The sequence below is a fragment of the Mastigoproctus giganteus genome, chromosome 7 (genome assembly GCF_048544385.1).
Source record: "Mastigoproctus giganteus isolate SK-2022 chromosome 7, ASM4854438v1, whole genome shotgun sequence".
Lineage (NCBI taxonomy): Eukaryota > Metazoa > Arthropoda > Arachnida > Uropygi > Thelyphonidae > Mastigoproctus > Mastigoproctus giganteus.
The window spans coordinates 167,316,811-167,339,203 of record NC_143581.1 but is presented as its reverse complement, the minus strand read 5'-3'; the positions used below and the strand labels follow the sequence as shown (position 1 = coordinate 167,339,203).

The following is a 22,393-nucleotide window of genomic DNA, read 5'->3' as shown; positions in this document are numbered from 1 at the left end:
GTACGTTTGCTGAATCCTTCCTGCAGTGTTTCTAATCCATTCCTGTTAAATTATTCTGAAGTGCTACCATCAGCTTTCTTGCATATCTTTTTCGGCTTTTGGAAAACGTGACACGTCTCTGGGGTATCCCGCCAACACTGCAAAAACCATCTGATTAGTGGTTGTTTTTATTTTTTTAATCGAATCAGAAAAAGGTCAAAAAACAGATTGAAATTAAAAAAAAAAAAATTATGATGGTGTGGGGCTAACTTAATGAATCGCACACATTTGTTTAGAATCTCTGACCATCCCTAGTCAACATATTGGCATTAACCAGTGTTCCACTGAGGCCTTGCGTATCCCACTTGGAGTAGGTTTTTCTTGCTGGCACTCCCCTCGAGTGCAGGGTGATACTTCCTTCCCATGCCTGAATAGGAACAACCTATCTTGAAAACCCTCAAGGGCAGGATTTTCGCTGACACCTTGGCGTGTGGGATAACTATGCACCTGTTCACCATAGGGTGGGTCAGGTGCTACTGGCACACCCAAAGTGTTAGGATGACCATGCACCATTATACCGTAAAGTGGGTCAGTCAGGTACCACTGATACCTTCGGGTGTGGGATTCCAAATGGTGTTCTCCTTTGCAAGTTTCACTCTCTTGCAAATTTTTACTTTCCCTGGGCTTGGGTGGGCTTCCCAGCCCAAGAGCGTCCCTCTTCATTCCTTCCCTGCCTCCCTCATCTGGAGGAGGCCATCTTTCTTTCCACCTTCCTACCCGCTTTGACTCCCATTCTTCGACTGTCAACCTTGCTTACACTTTTTTTTGGACTCCTTCCAGGAAGCTCAGGCGACCCTCGCGGAGACTACCCAGAGAATGATGGGCAGCCTGGCTCATCTCCTAGTAGTGGCGGCAACGTAGGGTCCCACTTGGGGTCCTGCAGCCAACTAACGTACTGCTCTTCACACTTTCTGAAAAAGTTTCAAGTTCGATTCCCGCCACGTTCTGAAGAGAAATACACCCTATCGGTAAGAGAAATAACTTTCATGGGTTTTACCACAAGCCTAGTTGCATTTTTTTTTTTATCTTGCGTGAAACCAGATTTTTCATTCCAAAAGTGGACCATGGAATATTCAGTTACAAATGCAATTAAAATATAATGACGTGTCATGGTTTTAACTACGTTGATACTGATCTGAAAATGATGCATTGGATAATGCAAAACTCAAAAACCTCTCCTGTTTATGAGGTAGCGGCAGCAGCTGAACCTTGGTTTTTCTTTGAACAGTAATGAATACAAAAAAATAAAATAAATAAATAAATACAATCTATACTGTTCTAAGAATTTTTCCACATAGTTCCCCAGATTTGTTGTAAATCTCCCGCCTGAATATCGAAACAGCAACTGGATTGGTTGCTTAAGAGTCCAAAGATTTTTGGTTCAATGACTGTTTCATTGATAATGCGCCAGTTCCTATGATTTATCTGCAATTGTATAGTGGCCTATATGTAAAATTCACTACCTGTGTTTGAACCATTAGTAAAGAAATTCTACCGAAGGTCATATTTTCATTTAAGGATTCTTGGACAGGATACAGGCATTCTTAGTTAGTAGCCTTTGGCATTTATTCATATCCTGAAGTAAATGTTGATAATATTTAATCAATCACCTTTCATATGACTAGGCAGTAAGTACACTCTCTGAACTACTTAATATTTCAGATGTTTTTAAGCAAAAAAAATATGCTTATTAACTTATTTTTAAAATGTTTGCTTCCATTTCAACTTGGATTTATATAATAATAATTTAGGAGAGAAGTACGCGCGTGTTTTTAATCTGTAACTTTTAAAGATAAACAGAAATAATTTAAGCAGGAAGAAGAACCAGTTGTCTCTAGTAGAGTTTGGTATGGTAATATATGTTCTTGGGAATGGCAAGGTTATATGGATCCAGCGGCGCGTTATGACTTCATGGGGCCCCGGGCAAATTTTAATTTGGGGGCCCCATGTATAGTGTTGAATTTTTCTTCGGGGGGGGGGGAAATCCCACGCCTCCGGTATACTCTTACTCATGCAAAAAGCTAAATAATAATAATTGTAGATATAATTTTATTAAAAATAAAACAAAATTACATTTATAAAGAATTTTTATACTGTATATAGATTAAGTATAATCCACAAGAAAAAGTCATAAATTAACTCAATTAGTATTTAAGTACTTTTATTGCATTAAATAATAAACTAGATTAATTAAACGAGAATTAGAATAATATATATTTAATATAACGAAACAAACTTTCTATAAATTAAAAATAAAAACAATTCTTAACGGAACATAACACCTAATAAAAAGTCGTAATTAGAATGAAAATTTTAAGAGCATTATTATATGATCACTTTCCGTGCTTTTTGAGCTGCAAAATTATCAACCAGCTCATTATAATCAACCCCACTAGTAACGTCATTTTCAATGCATAATATTGACAAATTGCATAATTTTTCTTGGCCTAAAGAATTTCTAATGTAATTTTTAATTCTTTTAAGTACATTGAAAGAACGCTCTGCCGATGCCTTAGAAACAGGTGTGGTTAAATATATTCTTAAAATCATGTCCACATTAGGAAACGTAGAAACTAGCCCTTCTTGAATCGCTTTATACATTAATAAAGGAGAATTTAAATTTTAATTTTTTGCAAAATGTACAAAGTGGGTAAGTTCTTCCTTAAAAATACTAACGTCGATGTCGCTTGAATACGTATTTATTAAATTTAAAATACATTCATCGTACTCATTTGGCGAAATTTCTTTTCAGTTGATATTTATTAATATGGCAAAATAATTTAAAATATTTTGATAAGCCTCAACACGTCTTTGAATGTCTGATACCAACTGATCGCGAATAACATTCAAACAATTCACTATAAATCGTTGTTTGCTTGCCAATTGCGCATCCTCATCTCCATCCCTTTTCTCCCTTTGTCTCACTCATAATTTGTATTGTTTGTTAATGCAAAACATTCTGTGCTGTAGTATCAAAAAATTCGTTGTTGTTTCGAATGTCTTCTGATATGAACAAAGATAACGATTTTAAAAGATTTACGGCATTATGTAAATCAGAATTTTTATTTTGAAGACTAGTTGCATTCAATCTTTGTAGAATTGCATTCCTTATGAAAAGTAAAAGTGTTGTTTCAATATCTTCAAAGTTTTCACATAGCATTTTTGCTTCTAATTTTGTTACAGGTTTTTCATTACAATCTTCAAAAATTTTAAATAAAAGATTCTTTTATGGCCAAAAAATTCATCTTAACAGCTAAAATTGCATCTGCTCTTGAGGACCAGCTTGTAGAACAAATTTCTTTTAACGTTACATTTCCTTTTGTAGTCGCTTTCATTAAAATATTCCATCTCTTTGTAGAAGAAGAGAAAAGTACAAATAAATTTTGAATAAAATCGAAGAAATGGAGTGCTTTTGGACAAGCTTCTGCAGCTGAGTTAATAAACTTGAAGTGAGAAAAATCACTACATTATATCCACTCGCCATGTATGGTATAAATATTTCATTATGGAGTTTGTTTTAGAAAATTCTTTCAAATACTACACGCGTCGCAATAATTTCTATGGAATATCCGTACGTCACATTTTTGCCTCGAGACAAGTTACTATGGTAACTAGGGTTGTCATGACAGCAGATGGCGTATACGTCACTATTTATAAAAATAGGCGTATGTGTATAATATAATTTAGACTACTCTCTACTATAAATAAAGTTAAGGTTATTGTATTGCCATTTTATTACTTATGATGTAACGCACTCATCGCAGCTTTAAAATTATGGGACTTTTAATAATTTAATTAATTAATTAATCAAAATTTTGATCACGTTTTACAGAGCGAATTAAAGTCGCAAAAAGATTTCCTGAAGTTTGATTTTGAACTAACTCACAGAGCCAAGGGTAGGTTGGTTGTATGAGACTCCTAAGTTTTTGTTGCTTGCCTTTGTGAAAATGTCTATCAGTCATTGAACAATGTTTTCGATTCTCACAGAGTTGTACATTTGTAACTGAAATTGTTTTGAAGCGATTTTTAGTTTTGTTCCTGTATTTATTTTTAATTAATACGTATACTTTTGGCTTTAGTAGATGTAGAGAAGCATTGGGGAACATTCTGTTCACCAGTCGGCCCCGGAGAAATTGATTTATTGCATCTGATTTCTCAAATATTCTCTCACTAGGACAGGACTTAAAGTACTAGAGATTACGGGTAATTCCGAAGAGGCAATTGGCGTGAAAAGTGGCATTAAGCAGAGCCTCAATGATATATCGGTGAATAAGCGTAATGTTTATATTTTAATAAGTTTTGCCTTGAAAATGCATGATGGAATCAAATTTTTGCAGTTGAAGCCTCTATTCAGGCGAAAAAAAAAAATTAAAGTTGCTTGAAATGCACTGAACAGATTTCAGACACTTGCTGGTAACGGATATTCAACTATATATTCACAGAGAAGTTTATCATGTACATCTCTACTTGCTTATTATATATAATCCTGAACTCACCTTTGCATGCATGCACTGATGTTTGAATTAAATTGCAGAAGGGAGTGCAGAACTGCTAAAAATATTGGTGAATCGAACAACTCCTTGGGGAACGCGGTTGTCACTTGTGATGATCAGTCGAGAAGATCAGATTCTATGCGTAACAGCGAATTGCAGTAATTTGTGAAATTTGTAAAAAACTTGCATCTTCATGTAGCTAATACCGTTATTTGTGCCGTATCTAGAAAGAGCTTCTGAAATGGACTCAAGCGTATCGGCGAAGTATGTTGTAGAAGATTTTTTGCATGGGCCAAGATGAGTGTTTGTAAGTACTGTATATGAGCATACATGAACTCTTTGGAGGCAGTTCGAAAAGACGTTTTCGATAATTTTTAGGATAAGTGTGACGCAACTGAAATTTTCGTGTAATTTGGTTTGTTTGTTTATTGCGTTTACCTGTTTTGACATCAGGTTAATCGTGAATGTTTCTGCATTTTCGAAAGGCAGGGAATGAACTCGTATTTCAAGGATAGGGAGACTGATGGAGGGATGAATGATGGAGAAATTGCAGGACCACAGTGCAGTTATGTAAGCGAATACATGGCGCATGTCACTGGTGAAACATTATTTAAATTATGAGCAAGTAAAGTAGTTAATTTCATTCAGTTTTATTTCATATTGAATTACCTATTTTGTCTCTACAAGTTTCTAATTTTAGTAAAACAATCCGTGATTGTTTTCTGTTTCACTAATGAAACCACCAGAACACGCAATGCCACGTCCTTTTAAAATTATTATAGAGTACAGTTGTTTTCAATTGCTGCAATATTTCGCGACAAATTCAAAATGGCGGATAGACGGTTAGAGTACCAGTTATTTCATATTCTACAGATTGATCCATAGGCTTTATAAATATCGTCTTGGCTTGATTCATGTTCTTCAACAGAAGTATTGACGTTTTTAAGTAACTGCTTTGTGATCTAGAACCACAACTGCAGAAAATTCAAAATTCAAGTTGTTAGAACGCTTTGCTAGAAATTTTTGCATCATAAGCAGTAGTTGGTGCACCATAGGGTTAGATAATTACATAAGCAATTAGAATTTCATTTACAGTGAAGGTGACTACTTTTCCTTTAAAGAGCTTTTGTGAAAAGCAATCCGATGAATTATCCATTCAGTAAAAAATGACTGCTGAAGTCATCCAAATCTTATGTGCTGTGCACTTGACATTCATTTAAAATGGCAAGGGGTTAGTTTGCTAGTAACAAATATTGCTAGATTTTGCAGGCTATCCAGATTAAAAACTATCACCGCTGTAATTTGCCGTATTGATTTTCTTTCCACTAGCGTACTGCTCACCATTAAAGACAACTTTTTCCAAGAAGGCAACGGTACAACACAAGATCTGATTACATCCTTGGTCGGGTAAGTAGTCCAGTAGCTCAGGGAAGACAGAGGTTGAAATTTTCAGAATTTTATCACATTAACAGAACGGACTAAAGTCGGTACAAGTGCAGTTCTGAAGCTATGGGTACTGTCTGGCCTCATCGTTAAAACTGTTGAGTTTTAACGATGAGTCCCTCATCTTGAAAAGTTCTAACCATCTATAACTCTAACTTCGTTATAATCTATTTGCAAATGCATCTGTTCTTTGCCCATCGAAACAAACCCCTTAAATTGGGAATTTATCTCATTGTCTACTTAAACCAGAACAACGGGGAAGAATCTGAATATTCGTGCTGTGCACAGATATTTTTCTCAAGTTCAAATCTGTTCTGGTCAGACACAGACGTTAGTTTTCCATTACCCGTTCATAATTATCACCAATGTTTGTTTGAAATGCCAAACTGTTTGCATATGATTTTGACTTATGGTCTAAATCAACGGTTTATGGAAGCCATTCTTTTTCAGTAGGAATTTTGCTTATCCGTATATCCTTGGCCAATTTTATAATACGCTAGGATAAGAATTATTTCTTGCGTATTTACGTAAGTCGCCTTCATGAAAAATCTTGTAAAAAACCAAGCTGCTGTGCGTTTACCTTTCAACTCAATATCACAAGAACAAGGAAAGTAAAACATTGCCGAAATTAAAATACAATATTATGCAAATATCGAGCAATGTCAACATTGGTTTGTTGAAATAGCTAAGATTCATTTGTTCCGAACGTTGACAAAAGTTATGACTCATTAACTCTGGACTAAATAAATCATTTATTTTGTGTTATCTGAAGCAATTTGCTTTGGATTATATTTGCAGAAGAGAAAATGTTTTTGTTATTGAACGATATTTTCCTTTGAACCGTTTATTTTTAAGCGAATATACCGCAAATTATGGCATTGAAGTGTGCCAGACATTTAGTTTTAAGCATTTTCCAGTTGAGAAACTTTTCTCGCTCTAATGAGAATACATTTTGCTGGAATTTTGAACTTTCTCTTTTAGCAGAGATTTGCATTAAAGCGAATTACACCATTGCACTGTAGTGGAAGTTCTTCATACATTAGGGTTTCGCGTGAGCGTGAATCCACATCGCAAGAAGTTTTACCATATATTTAGAAAGTAAATATTATATAAAAAATAGCTTCGATAGTTCTGTATATCCATACCTCTCTTTCTCTTCGCCTACTCATTATCCTGCTGCCACGTTCGCTACTGCCCCTTTGTTCTTTCTATTGCTGGATGATTTAAGACCCCAATTCTTTTATTTATTTACACAAATCTACCTAACAGGGAAGTTCATGTATAATCTAGGTATTAGTTGAGACACGTTAAACATTTATGGAGTAGAAACACACCACAAAACGACAAGTTTGAAATTTATGTACTAGCCTGACTAATTAGAGGAACGAGGTTCCGAAATTTTTGGCTTCGTTAATATATTCATATAATGTTGAGAGCATTATGATATTTATAGGAAGGATAATTATCCCTTAACACCAGTTTGCATATACAGTTTCTCTATCTAACAATCAGAATGTGTGGACTATTTCAATCTAAATTCATTTGCACTCCTTTAATCAGTGATTTTGTGCATATCTCTGATTGCAAATTTCTGTGTTTTTCTTGTAATAAATGATATGCCGATGAATTTTGTAAACGAAAGAGAATTTTAGTATCAAGATTTGTACTGTAAATACCGGAAATATTTCCTTTTGACCGATCTTTTTTAAACCTGTACTGCACGAATTTATCAAAGATCAGTAAACCAGTTCTCTTATTTTTTAAATCTAGCTTTATTAATCTTTATAACAAGCATAGTAGTGTGGTAGTTATCTGCTCGAATTCTCACTGATAATACTTCCACGATAATGAACCGTTTCCTTCAAGGCGTATAATGATAGAAAATGAAGAAGGGATAATTTCAAAGAAAGAATTTTGTTCCTTGCTGGTACATCTTACGATATACAATATAACAGCAAGATTATCCTTCTATATGAATTAGCATTTTAAAGGGTATTGAGTCAGATTATTCGTTTAAAAATTGAAATGCACTGCGTTATGTTTTGATGCACAATATTAAGTTATTACATCAGCGAGGACCCATCGGGGAAGACCCACTGCTTTGGAACAATGAATGGACTTTCTGCCTTTGATATTAAACTTGATTTCATTGAGTCAAAGTAAATCAGAGTTGACCCGCTTCAAATTGCTTTCAGAAGAAAAGTTTTCAAAGCGGAAAATGAAATTACAAACATTTGTTCCATTACTGGCACATCATTTATCGCAAATACCAAAACAACATTAATGCCAAATCAAACGCAAATAAAAACCACTAGGATGGAAAATATGTAATCATCGCAACGACGTAGAATCCGGTATAGATAAGGAAATGGGTGTGGGTTACATTACTTTTATCTGTAATTTGCACATTACAACCACGTGTTATTACTGTTTGTTTTCTTAATTTTTAAGTTGTACAAAAAGTTAGGGATCCGATACCGATATCACTGTTTTCTGACGGTTATGGACAGTAATCTCTAATTTTTGCTAATAAGAAATGAAATGGTAACAATAGTCTTACTCCTGATTATTATGGCAATGCTATTGGGGCTATAGTTCCAATGTGATCGTGGTTAGATCCATATACTAACTGAAAGGGACCCGTGCTGGATGGAACCTTTCATTACGTACTGGTTTCTTTCTGCATTACGTTACATATACGAGATACTCGCACCTTCAGACACGGAGTAGCCTATTCTTTAGGCAATGGACGCCCCTTACTGGCCGCCTTCCATTTGGCAATGCATCCAAATTAAGGATGGAAAAAACAAACTTTTTTGAATGCTTCTAACCTGTCATTTTAGCCTATTTATCAACAAAGACGCTGTTCAGGTTTAATAATCAACTAACTAAATCGAATATAACTATTTGTGATTATTGGTATATTTGAAAACATTAAAAAATAATATTTTCAGTTGAAATTAATTAATTTCTTATTTGCGTAGATTTAATTACAGTCAGTTTCGTTGATAATACATAAACTTCCTTCAGAGATGGTGGTTGGTTTAAATATTTATCCGCTAGTGGTTTATAAACTTTTATTTTACACGCCTATATATTATGATAGGTGAAAAATAACGTTTAGAATCGCATTTATTAATACGCATATACAGTATTAGTTTACTCCTTTGATATTAATATATTTCTGGAAAAGCTTACCTGTTCTTTTCCATATGAATTACAGTTTGTTTAATAAGTTCGTGTTGAACTTAATATACTAATTAATTTAAAATTTTCCGTGGTTGGAGCGAATAATTTCACATTATGCAAAGAGGTATTGAAATATTCATTAGCGATTTTTGCTTCGAAAAGTAGCAATCACGCGAAGTAATTATTTAACAGTAAAATTCATATTCTTGTTTTCGTTTCGTTCTATTAAAAATGATTTTTCTCGGCATATCATTAGAGCTGGTTATTCCATGTTTATTTATGTGGAAGTTGCTTTAAAGCCCTTTCACGAGTATCATAAATGATTAAATATAAAGTAATTTATAAAAGAAGTAAAAAAGCCAAATAAAACAAATAAAAGCCAAAGTAAAAAAGCCAAATAGAACTTAGAAATCCTCAACCTGATTTTGTAGCCTGGGACATTAATCTTTAAGCCATTCATTTCACTTTATTGTATATTTTATTCCATATTTTGGATTAATTTTGTTATTTTAAGCAAAGATTGCAAAAGGAGGGAGTTAATATTATAAAAGCATTTATATATATATCCTTTGTAATGAAGCAGGCCTTAGTAAAAAATAAATCTGAAAGTAGTCCTAGTAACTTTGCATCCAAACCGCCATTTTACTGTGCCCACAGTGTGAATAGAAGAGAAGTTAATTTGGGCGCAATTTATTATCCTATAAAAAGAAGTTTTCACCCTTTTGGTGAAAACTTCCCAATTTCTTTGCTTATATGTTTTATAAACTATAAATATTATTTTAATATTAGAAGGAAATATTCCTCTCACGATATATAGAAAAGGAATAATTAATCAAACTTTAAGCGATCCTCTTTGTCCCAAATTCCTGTATGATTCAGAATTAAAAAAAAAGAAAAGAAAACGTAATGGAACCCAATTACAACACAGCTGATTTTTATAATAGTATCTCTTCATTACCTGGACTTTTCATCCTTCCAAATACCAAATTCACAGTATAGTTTCTATTACAGCAGTGGGCATGTATTCGCGTTTGTTGTTCCTCTGGGATTAAATTACGAAACAGTAAAATTTCACTGCTCTTACGAACGTTTTAAGCTTATTACCTAAATGTGTAAGGCTTACAAAAACATCATAAATGAAAGAATTGCAATTGAAATAAAGAAAAAAAGAAATACATAGTAAATCCTCGACCTGTTGTTGGAGCCAGGTCATTAAGGTTTAAGCCGTTCATTTCACTAGCTGTGAAGAGAATGGCAGCTACGACTATCAGCATGGTCTAATGGACCGATACGGGAGTGCGGTAATGAACGCTAGCACGGAAAACTAGATACTCCAGCATGTGCCTGAAATTTTCTCAGGGACATACAGAGAGAGAGAAGTTTTTAGCGTGCAAGACAAACTAAAAATTGTCCAAATGTACAACTGTGATTTTTTTCTTTATTATTTAACTTGCATTCTGTTTTGGAGTGTATTAAAAAAGAAGTATTCCTTCAGAGCGCATAAATATGCACACAAACAAAATATATAATAATGCATTGTTTTGTTTAAAATAGAAAAACACCAAGGGAAAAGGGGACCGGACCGCATTCGTTGAATTAGAAATACATGTACACCAATATTTCCCAGAGAGACAACAGACATTTTCTATTACGCATGTTGATCGCATTATTTATTTGGATCTTAAATATTTAAAGGGATTCTCTTATACTTTGAAATATACTTTCAACTTTTGAGAATCTATTTTGCGAATTACAGAGTTAACGTAATGGTTCAAGTTTAAATTAGACTATCTCGAAGATCTCCCTAATGGCCAATGTTTTTTACCAGCGTCTGGCTTACCTGATTTTGTTTTTTGTCATAAATATGGAATTTTATTATTGCGGAACATATTTTATTCATGTCAGAAAGTTAGACCTATGAGAATACTCCTGTTTATAAATAAAACATCATTTGTAGACCTATACTTCTACGTGATTAACAGGTGAATATGAAAGGAGAAAAGATGCTGTGTTGATGTAACCTCTACTACATCCTTTTAAACAAAAAGTGTATACTAAACATAAAATGTTTATTAATAGTACGCAGCAAGTGAAGCGCTTACAATTTGGTGTAGGATCGCACATAGTTTTATGCATTTTTTTTAATAATGAGCTATTTATTGATTTGATAATCAGTTCACTGTTAACTGATTATCCTCTTCAGTCCCCTGGCTATCCCCTTCATCGCATTTTATATACATTTTCCATAGAACGCTTAAAGAAACTGAACTGATTATTTTACAAATCGATAGGTTTTTAAGAAGTGTATTTATTTCAGTTATTTCGATTCAAATTTGGATGGAGAGTACGTCAGTCATTATAAAGCAGTTAATCCAAATATAATGAACTATTTTTATAATTAAACAACGCGATTTCCCATGCTTGTATTTCTGTTTTCAAAACATCATTCGTTATAAATGATGCAGTTTCTCCATTGGAGTTTCGGATAATCTCATCCCTTTGCCTATTTAATTCATTTGCGAAGATGTAGTAGTAATGCTGCTGAGAGAATTAAGAAAGAATTGTAGTCTCTTGAGACTTTAAACAAATGGAACAGCCTTTGCGTGACTAATTATATGCATAATTGATAAAGATAAGCGGAATGAAATCCGTAGCAAGGAGTATTACATATACCTGAGACTTCTGCTTAGTACACAGGTTAGCCTCGTACTGTATTTAAATCAAGTTACTTCTCCGTTTGTGTACATTATCTAACAGATAATTTCAGCAAAATAGACGAATTTCAGTAGCAATTTATAGTATCATTCAGTACAAGGTATTCAAAATAACGGTACTATATTTTAATATTATTAAAGCCAATTGTAATATGGTTATAAAATTAGGCTTCATGTATCACTTACACATGACTTGTAAGATGGGCCCTGCGCACTTCTTACAAACCAGGTTAGTTGCATTTTAGTGCTTGGGTAAGATTTTTAAAAGATCGGTCAATAAAGAACACTTATTGTAAACACTTACCTGATCGAGCTTCTACAATTTAATAATTATATCTAAGATATTTGACATGTTAAAAAATAGACAGAGTCATTAAATCGATACCAACAGAATAAAATCACTACAACTGACAAATTCGCATTCTTCGCTATGTCAATATATCCGTAGCACCTCTTGTTTCATAGTTAATAACTTTGACTGTAGCTATCCCTCAGCAAGTGCACTGAAACATGCTAAAAAGATAAAATATCAACCCTACCTTCTACAGGACCTCCTTGGCAGCCAATGAAGTACGCAATAATCCAAAAGACAACACAGGAAAGATTCCAGAGAGATGAGTGAACGGCAGAGATGCTCATGCTGCGAGATGCGAGCTTGGAGCACAGGGATGCAGTTTCCCGCATCTTCATCCCACGTTCTCCGTTGTCTTGCTCGTTTGGCCGTGGCCTAGCACCCGTGACGGTAGGCAAAGCACGCAAAGTGAGTCTAGCTTCTATCAAAATTGATTATCGTGAATGCATACCTGCATCTAAGCACAGACAGTACAGTTGTTGGGCTCATGGCTCGGTACAGCGAGCAGAAGGACACTGCTGCCTCCCAGCCCTACTGCCAGGGAAACTAAGGAAGAGCTATCGTAGACAGGCCACAGCGCAAGTCATAGGAGGAGCAAGGCAAGGGCTCCATCTCGCCGGATACACCGCAGCGGAAACTCATTCTTTGCCTATAATCACGTGGTGTCGGTTCACGTGATCCCATGAGAAAAGCCAAATATCTTGTGCTTTCCTAATAGTTCCATCAAATTGCACGCCGTTTTAGCTAATAATGACTAGACGAATTCCATTGTGAAAATATGAATTAAATATAGGGCACATCTTATTAATAAATCGTACTCTCGAAAATCAACAGACAAAAAAATAAATAAATAAAATAAAAACCCGTAGAAAAATAGTTCGTACACTTTATTCTCAAGAGAGAAAATTAAACTGGTTAAAGTGAACTTCTGCCATCGACTTGCAAACAAATTATGAAATGTAGCGTTATCCACACATTGTTAAATCAAATACAAATAAATAGACTTAATTAGATAATAGCTGTTAATTCCTGATCAGCGATAAGATAAATATAAACTGACAGGTCGGTGCTCAAAATTTATGAGAAGTACTCAGTGTAGCCAAACACCGGGCATAAATCAACGTGAGCCAAACACTTAGTAGTTACTCAACACTTGAAACATTTTAGATGGCCACAAAATAAATAAAAAACGATCAACAGTTAGAAATATCCAAAATGATGTCACGTGCAGTGTATGAAAAATGTAATTTAACAACGCTAAAATTTAAATGAATACTGCAAAAGAAATGGGTTAGAATATAAATATCCAGGATAGAATATTTCTTTTAAGTTAGCGTATCTGCTTATTTGAGTATGTATATTTTGCACTTAACTAGTCAGCCATATTATGCAATTTTATAATAGCTCCATGGGATATGCGATTCACTGTCAGATTGTGATCCAAACTCAATTTCATATTAATAGGAATTCAGTTCGTTTTATGTTGCACCATTTTTTTTTTTCGATTTAAATTGCTAGCAGGTATCATCATGGATGCTCTTGTTATGCGGTACGCCATTGTGTTGTCTTTGCGTCCTAGTTGAGTTCCTATTAATTCAGATTGGTTGCGTTCAAAGCCGGGTTAGTCAAAATAAATATCAATCAGTAACTTGCACAAGGGGAAATATACAAACGGCGAATGCATCTTTGTGGCATGTAGAAGGTTTGACATGCCTTCTTACAAAAGCGAAATACATTACTGCGTCTCTGTTTCACTCATTCACTGAAGTCTCTCTGAGATTCAGCTGGGCCAATTTGATGGAAGTCAATGTAAATGCGTGAGATCATTTAAACGACATTTTTAAATCTAAAGGTGGAACTCCGTGGAAAATTAGTAAATGGATTTGCAATCAGTAGTCATGCTAACTTATTATAAACGGCTTTAAATTGCAACTATTCGTACACAGTTTAAATTGCAGGTAGCTTTATAAATGAAGATTGTTTGTTTCTAGGGATGCGTTAACTAAACCATAATTTTTTGCGCAAAATTGGTTAAATTTCCATTAAAAATTAGAATATACGTTTTAAGTGAAGCGTGAAACTTCGGCAACGATGAATTGTGCTCTTTTAGGGAACCATGTAACAGGAATCTGTCTTATTCTAATTATCAAATCTTTAAAACACTATGGTTCAGTTCCAGTGTTAATATAAATATATATTAATCTTGGATAGACATATATCTCAGCATATATATGCTCATATAATATGTCTCGTTTGATAATCACAAAGTTTTTTGATTTGAATCCTTTGTGGTTTGTAGCGCCATTAAATTTTTCTGCAGTTATGCATATTTCTTTGCTTTATTAATTGCAGATCTTTAGCAGCATCTCTTCCCCCTTCCGTTCTTGGTGACAGTTTTCCATAATTTATTTGAATTCCATTAATTCGTTTCCGTAAATTGAATTTCAAAGACCACAGCGCTCAGTAATTAAGACCATGATTCCTTTCCATTCTCTAATCCAACTAATTCGACTTAGCCGCTAGTTAATTGCTACAGAAAGGAATAATTGTTCATGTTCAGCATTTCTGAAATTCCCAACGATTCGCCAATTGAAATTTATTTCGTGTACTCTCGAGTCGCAGCTAGAAAAGTATGTAAAGTGCAAATATTTGGGATACTATTAATCGCTTAGGAAACACACTGTACAAAGAAAACAGTAAAATACCGTTAGATTAAATGCAGTCAAATAGCTGCACGAACGATGACCTCAACTTAAGCCTCGTGTTCTACAGATTCTCTTTTGGGTATCAGGGGAAGCTAATGAAAGGCAGTAATTGCTATTGAAGCCGATAAGTAGGCCTTTGTTAATTATGGCAGGCAGCAATGGTTTTTATTTTGAAGTTTCGCAATCCGAATTATAATTTGTTTTAATTTAATAATTATATTATTATATCTTAGAATATATTCGTATAGTGACATTATTAATATTTTAATAATCAAGATATGTGGCATTATCTTGTTTTCTCTAATATTTTGATAGGATAGTGACAGTTTAGGTGTTATTTGGGATTATTGGGGTGAGTTTTCAAGATCAATTCTTGATTATCTCTGTAAAAGAACTTGTAGTTGCTTTATCGCTCGCATATTATGATGTCTGATTAGAGGACTGTGTAAGAGGTATTAGCTGAACTTAAAAAATAAACAAAACAGTTTAAAAACTCGTGCTTATGGTTGAGAATTGTTTATAAGGTTATCGATATGGTTACGAATTATTTTTTATTTTCTTTTTCTTCGTGCATTTAGGAACACTGAAGTCTCGTGATATTCCTTATTGAAAACTTAATTGTAATTTCAAAGGATAATGAATAGAAATCTTAAGCATACAGAGGAGTAAAAAAAAAAAGAAATCGATTCTTGAAAAGGATTTTTAACACGATGTAAGACAATTAACAGCAGTAGTATCGGGATATCCTTTTATAATTCAAAAGCATTCGCGACACGCAAGTACAAAACTTTAGAAAGTCTTTGTACTCCCACAGGACTAGTAAACCTGTCCTCAAGATAGAAGCAATAACGAAAATACACTCCGGTAAAGTCAGTTACACAGCGAATGCTCAAGTTTGCTTTTATAATGCGCCTTTTAGTTTAAAGAAATACACCGTGAACTGGATGAAGAGTGGAATAAAGAGGATAACCCATTCTGTTATATTATGTGGCGCAGGTGTGAACAGACTTAACTGGTAGTCTGTTCACACTTGTGCCACCCGAATCAGGGTCGTCGATTTTAATAGTAATCGAATTGAGATCTTCATTTTTTTCACTTCACAACCCAGAAGAAATGACTTTTCCAAAACGTTATGCATCTTGGAAATTAACAGCACTTGTGCAAGTTTGTATATCAGATGCTCTATCGCGGCAGCACAGTGGATATATATCATCGCCGTCCCCCATCGTGTGGGGGGGGACGATAATTATATCCACTGGATGGAAAATATCTGAATTTGAATCCCGACAGTGAAGCGTGGAATTTTTGTTTTTTTCACAACGTGGCTGAGTTATTCGGTCTCATGCGAGGTTGTATGGTTTTTCTCCTAGAAATTGGGATTTTTCATTTAGTAAACCGGTAAATCGATCACAGAACACACGAAATTTACAGACAATATACACGGAGTAACATGGGCTTATTCGTCAATTGTCCTGAAATCTAGCAAGAACCAACAAGTGGAGCATGTGTTCTGTGGTAAATTTACTGTTTTCTAGATAAAAAAAATCAGAGTATTAAGGAGTAAAAAACGAGTTAGGCCATCCTGAGCTCAACAATTCCAGCCACTTTGTAAAATTTCCTCGCGTTAACTACGGGATATAAACTCGGGTCTTTTCCGCCGAGTGTGAGGAGGACAGCGATTCTAACAACTATGCTACTCACGAATGCTACAGGGTTTAATCGTAGACTGATTTGGAGAAAATCTATACTGAAGACTGCGGAACCAACAAACGTGTTAAGAGGAAATGTCACGAATATGACGCCTACTGGAATAAAGGAGCCATCAAAAAAAAAAAAACTTATATGCCGATGTGTATTATGTACATACAGTGCGTGTTTTCTCTATTACATTTTCTTGTTTTACTAGACGAAAAACCCGAGTTTCTGAGGGAAAAAAACTTTGCTGGCCGCGCCTCAGACCGACTAACTCAACCACGAATTACAAAAAGGCTCTAAAAAGTTCCTCGTGTCACTGACGGGATTCGAATTTGGGCAGCAACAGCGGAATAAGCATGTGCAGAATTCAACGTGGGGTGGGTAACTGTCTGCACGAAAACATTTGGAAGAGAGGTATACAAAGGTGGATATATAGTCGTGTTGCTGTATACTGGTGCCATGAGTATGAGTCATTTAACGCAAAGCAGTTGTAGAATGAGAGATGGCCTCACGAGTCGCTTTTCACCCTTTTTCGCAGCGAACAGACTCATGATGACAACAGATGGAGTGAACCCCCTCCAGAGCTCCATCCAACCGTCAGGAGTCCCGGCAAGGATATAATGTGGTTTCAGATTATCTTGTAGCTAGAGCCAGTGACATGGCCGTTTACTGGGATTAGAAGATTCAGGTCATGCCAGATAAACTGCTTGATAATAGTACACTTGGCTGGGCGCGTATTGTCAATTTGTTTAGCGATCACAGATCATGAGGACGAAATTACCGATTTCGCATTCTAAAAACATTTGCGGACATTTTTGTGGTAATTCTAACAAAAATCGCAACCGTAAAACATCCAACTTAGTAGAATTGGCTACTTCCGTTATGAAAAAAGTGGGGTGAGATTCCCGTACAACACTTTTGTGGATTCGATGCGGTATCAGTGCCAGTCTGTCCATTCTGACTGACCTATGGTAGTTGATTCCATTTTTCTGTCTACCACATATACACAATACAACAACAAAATCGGCAATCGAATCTCACTGAGGTCCTTTCTTTGAAGTTTCAAAGATTTTCTATAATCGGAACGGTTCTGAAATGATATTTTGTAAAGTTCAAAGTGCATTTTGGTAATTATGGCTTAATGCCCTTGAGAGAATTTAATAAAAAGTATGCTGAGGGAAATTCAAAATGCTTTTCTCATGGTTTATCGGAATATAGGGAGGTTAAACGTTTCTTCGTTAATCTATCACCGTGAAAAATTTCAGATTTCTCTACTCTTGCATGAAGGAGAAACATTCGCATTCCTCTCAACAGCTATATTGTCCAAGACTAAATGACACACCTTAAGTGTTTCAGTTACCCTCGTAAAGTGGACATTAGATCATTATCAACAAGTACGGTGGCTGCGAATGTAATTGGTAATGCAACGACATAGTCAAGTGATTACAGTCCATCGAGCACAGTTACAAGAGAGGCAGTTGTCCTAAAAGACCTCTCGGCCAATGGCTCTGACAATTCGAAGAATTCGCCACTTCTATTGAAAGGGACAAAATGATCCATTTTATGGAATATCCGCAACCGGACTGAATGCAGGAATGCTTACACAAAAAGGCGAATAGCCTGACCTTTCACGTTTCTCCACCCTCTTATCTACTGTTTAATTTGTGCCGAAGTAAAATATCAGGATCGTATGTAAACCACCAATCAAACTTTCGAAGATATCGAATTATAAATAATCAAAATCGTGTTGAGGCTAGAGTTAAAAGTTTGGTAGCATACTCCTTAAGGTTGATATACTGTTTGTTATAAGCGATCCAAGTAACAATATATCTATAAAAATAATATGTTCATCCTTTCTCAATCGAATTAAAGATGATCAAACTTGTACGAACATTTCTGAGTTGTAAAATTTTCAATAAGAATGCCAATTGGTAAATAATGTATGTGAACTTGTATTCTCCTTGGAAATAGAATCAGTTAAACCCTTCTAATAATATTATCGACTGTTGTATCACATAATAGTTCTGGATATTTTCAAGAGTTTTACAGAAGAGTTCTAACTATGTTTGTATAAGCAAACATATTTAAAGCGACTTCGTAAATAAGATAGAGTACAAAACATATCCCAACACATTGTATGTGTCTTCTGGAACCGGATCCTTATATTCATGAGGAAGCAATGAAACAAGTGAATTCCTGAAAAGAACACTGCTTAACATATACAAGTGTACGCATAAATAATTATGAGAGTTGATGCTTTTCACATTTCTTCACAGTTTTTAAAGATCATTGAAGGGAACGGTTTTAAAGGAATACGCTCTATTCGTCAAATGGGCTCTTCATATTCATATTATATGCAAATGAGTGTGAAAGACTAACAATAAAGTTCTGAGTAGTCATAAGAGGGTGTAATATTCTTAGTCTTCCAGCTCACAGAAATTCTTTTACAAATCTTAATTGGATCGTTTCACAGAGGAAACAAATTGCTTAAATATTCACCGAGTGGAGACCGTTCAACTTGATTCAGTAGCGGTCTTTATTTACTTTGAAGTCTTACCAAGCTTTCGTTAGGGTTATTGAACAGATCCTTAAAACCAGTAGAGGACACTCTAATGCCATAGGGGTATCGATTACAACAGCACTCTCTGCCTATTATGTCGCTTTGGGTACAGATATCGCAGAAATTCTCCGAGGGATTTGCCGTTTTGAATTCTAAGATTGGGTATAACAGTTCATGAACATCACGGCGAAGTCCCAGCTTAAAGTTTAATATTAAGGAGTGCATCTACTGTTGGTAGAACTTAAGGCAATGCAACGACGCTTTGCATTAATTAAGTGATTGTGATACAGAAGGTAAATATTCACAGGGAACATTTGTCCCGAGTCTTTTGTATGACTGTCAATGCCACAAGGTCTCAGCAGATTACTACAGATAAATATTGGTGTAGCAAATTTATTGGTGCTGTGTAAGGAAAAATCACTTCTGAATAACAAAGATTACGTGGGTAATAACAAGAAAGTACACTATCATGCCATTAATATTAGGATACTTGCATATCTACAAATAACCTTGATTTACATGAAAACTAAGCCGAAATCTTCTTCAGCCTTTTTGGCAGCTTCTAGTCTCCGTGGAACACTCTCCACCATTTTCTTTGTGTATGCTTTCCGACATTTTTCCGCCACTCAACCTTCAAAGTGGCCACCAGTTCAGCTCTGCTTTTAGGCACTCTCTCTTCATATGCACTAGACGATCCTATTCATCCCGGAGGTTCTTTATACGATTTAAGGCAGGCTCGCGTTTGGCCACTACAACTTTGCGAAGCTCATTTACTCACACCTGGCTGTCACAACGCCAGTAGTACGACATGGTGCGTTGCCCTACATACAGGTATGAACCTTCCCCGACTTAATTCCACAACGTAGGTAACATTGTCAAAGACTGAATTCATGTTTTTTTTTTTTTTTTTTTTTTCAAAACAATCAATGGTCCCAGGCCAAACTATGAAAAAAAAAGTCAGCGACCATCATTGCTACCTCTACAAAACTTCATTGTCAGGGCAGTACAATCGACAGGTAGTTTTCTCCGCGCATTCGCCACACCCAGGCACTACTGTCAGACTGGTAGACCATGCACCGTGATTTTTTTTTCACTCAAAAGCACCGCTTCCCATTTTTCTACGATTCAAGAACTGCCTTACTCCAAGTTAGATGGCGGTGATTAGTAGCTGGTGGACGGCTCCTCAACCGTGGCCATCGATATCGTGCAGTGTCTTCACATTGTACTGGTGCTGACATGTGTCCCAATCGTCTCACGAAGGGCTTTGCGTGTGCGACATTGCCGACATACGTTCCAAGCGAATGATTCTTTCCGGGTCTTTCCTATAACGTTCCATCAGCGTCGGAAATTTTCCAGGTCATTCCGTAACGGTTCTGTCACCAGTCCACTTCCATTTGCAGATCACATTACCAGTTGTCGGTCTAGGGATCTTCTGTGCCGTCATATTGTCACATACAGACCAATTGCTTATGTGGCACTCTGTTATCACTCGGCGCTGAAAGTCTGTTAATTCCGTCCACTGGGGCATCTGGCATTTCCAATCGTACCAGTCTTCCTGAAGGCTTACGAACATATTTATAGTTGTGCTTGGAAAATGGTGCTTGTGCAGAAAGTAACCAACTATCAACCGAGGAGTATCCTATTATTAATAGTAGTGCAGTTTATATCTAAGGTATGAGATGAAAATTTGCTATATTTAGCAGCATAATCCGTAAGTGGACGTCTATTATTCTTGTCGGTGTAGTTCAGTACAGAGAATCCTCCTCTTCCTTGCGTGCCAAGAAGAATGTACTCCTGCTTGCTACGAATTCGCGTTCTGCCTGTGTCCAAAGTTGCCAGGATTATCTAGTTCTCTTTTTACAACCGATTTATGTCAATTGGGCATCCTTTGAATTCCTTTTTTTTATCCTAAATTCTTTCAACATGTTTTTACATCGATTCTACTTTTATTTATCTCTAATATTCTAATATTTTCATTTACTGTAGGATATGAATTGAAATATTTATAAACTTATACAATTAATACAAGTTTATAATTTATAACTAATTTATTTTTGGGACAGATTTGCCCATACTATCTCGGTTTTTTCTATACTTCAAAAAAAAACTTATTAACAAGACTGTTCGAAAGAAAAAAAAGTTAAGTAGCTCGAGTAATAATTCAAAAAAATACTTAATGAGTTACGCGTAATGTATCTCTTTGGATGACATGAGTGGCTTTTTTTTTCCCCTTATTTATTAGCGATGACTGAAAATGAATTCAGTTTTCATAAAATTACAGAAATAAATGACATCTTTGAATTACTTCGCAGTTAACCATGATGCATTAGCTAGACTGAGTTAGCAAACAGTTATTTTTTGAAGTTCTTAGCTATTTACTTTAAGGGTATTTCGAAGATCTCGATATGGTAACGATAATTTTGCTGGCAAATGTCACCTATACGCTACCATCCTAATTTTTACCCGTCTTTAAAACCCATTACTGCAAATTCCTTCGTGTTGCTTATAAATCTAGTGGACAATGGAATCCTGGCCATTTACGTAGCAAGACAGCCTAGTTAAAAACCGACAGCTCTCTTAAAATATGAGACGGCGTAAGTGCTTAAATTCCGCTTTCATCTTATTAAAAAGTCCCTTGTAAAGACATTAATGTGATATTGATTCTTCTCCTGCATTCCATTGAGCTTGTGGCAGATGTTCAACGAGAATTAAAAAAGATTAACTTCTAATCTGACAAAACTGACTCCGAGAAGGGAGATTAAAAGGCATCTGTTAGGGGGGCACGCGACTTGAAATGCTAATAACCACACCCTCCTCAGATATGACTCTTCCGTATTTGAAAGATTTCACAAATATCGTGTTTTACCTTCACAGAGGCACTTGGCAACCGGTCGCTTTAAAACTAGGAAGATTGCCTTTGATGAACTGAACCATCCCACTTTGAAGGTTTTATAGCCAAAGGGAAATTCGTAGTTTTCTATTGAGAAACTTCCTTCATTGTGTTTATTTTGAAATCAGGTTTATATTTAATTTTAATACGTTCTCTACGATATCGTTTTAGCCATTTGCCTCTTCTTGAATAGATTCAATTTTACTAGGATAGCTTTAATCTATGATTTATAGTATTTAGGAAATAAATATCAAAGAATGTTTCATGTAAAAGTTAAGAAGAAAGAATGATCACAAAAACAGCTGTGGATAAA

General features: G+C 35.3%; 1 protein-coding gene and 1 long non-coding RNA gene across 2 annotated transcripts in view; one reads left to right on the top strand and one right to left on the bottom strand.

Moving 5' to 3' along the window:
* The window catches only part of LOC150083318 (kin of IRRE-like protein 1), a 310,252-nt gene extending 297,509 nt beyond the window's left edge, over nucleotides 1-12,743 (bottom strand). The window contains exon 1 of the mRNA XM_090377174.1: nucleotides 12,418-12,743. Coding sequence (XP_090233300.1) covers nucleotides 12,418-12,568 — 151 coding nt within the window. The 5' untranslated portion in view covers nucleotides 12,569-12,743. The remainder of the gene's footprint in view (nucleotides 1-12,417) is intronic.
* Nucleotides 1-22,393, top strand: part of LOC150083317 (uncharacterized) — a 374,757-nt gene that overhangs the window by 37,062 nt on the left and 315,302 nt on the right. The window lies entirely within an intron of this gene.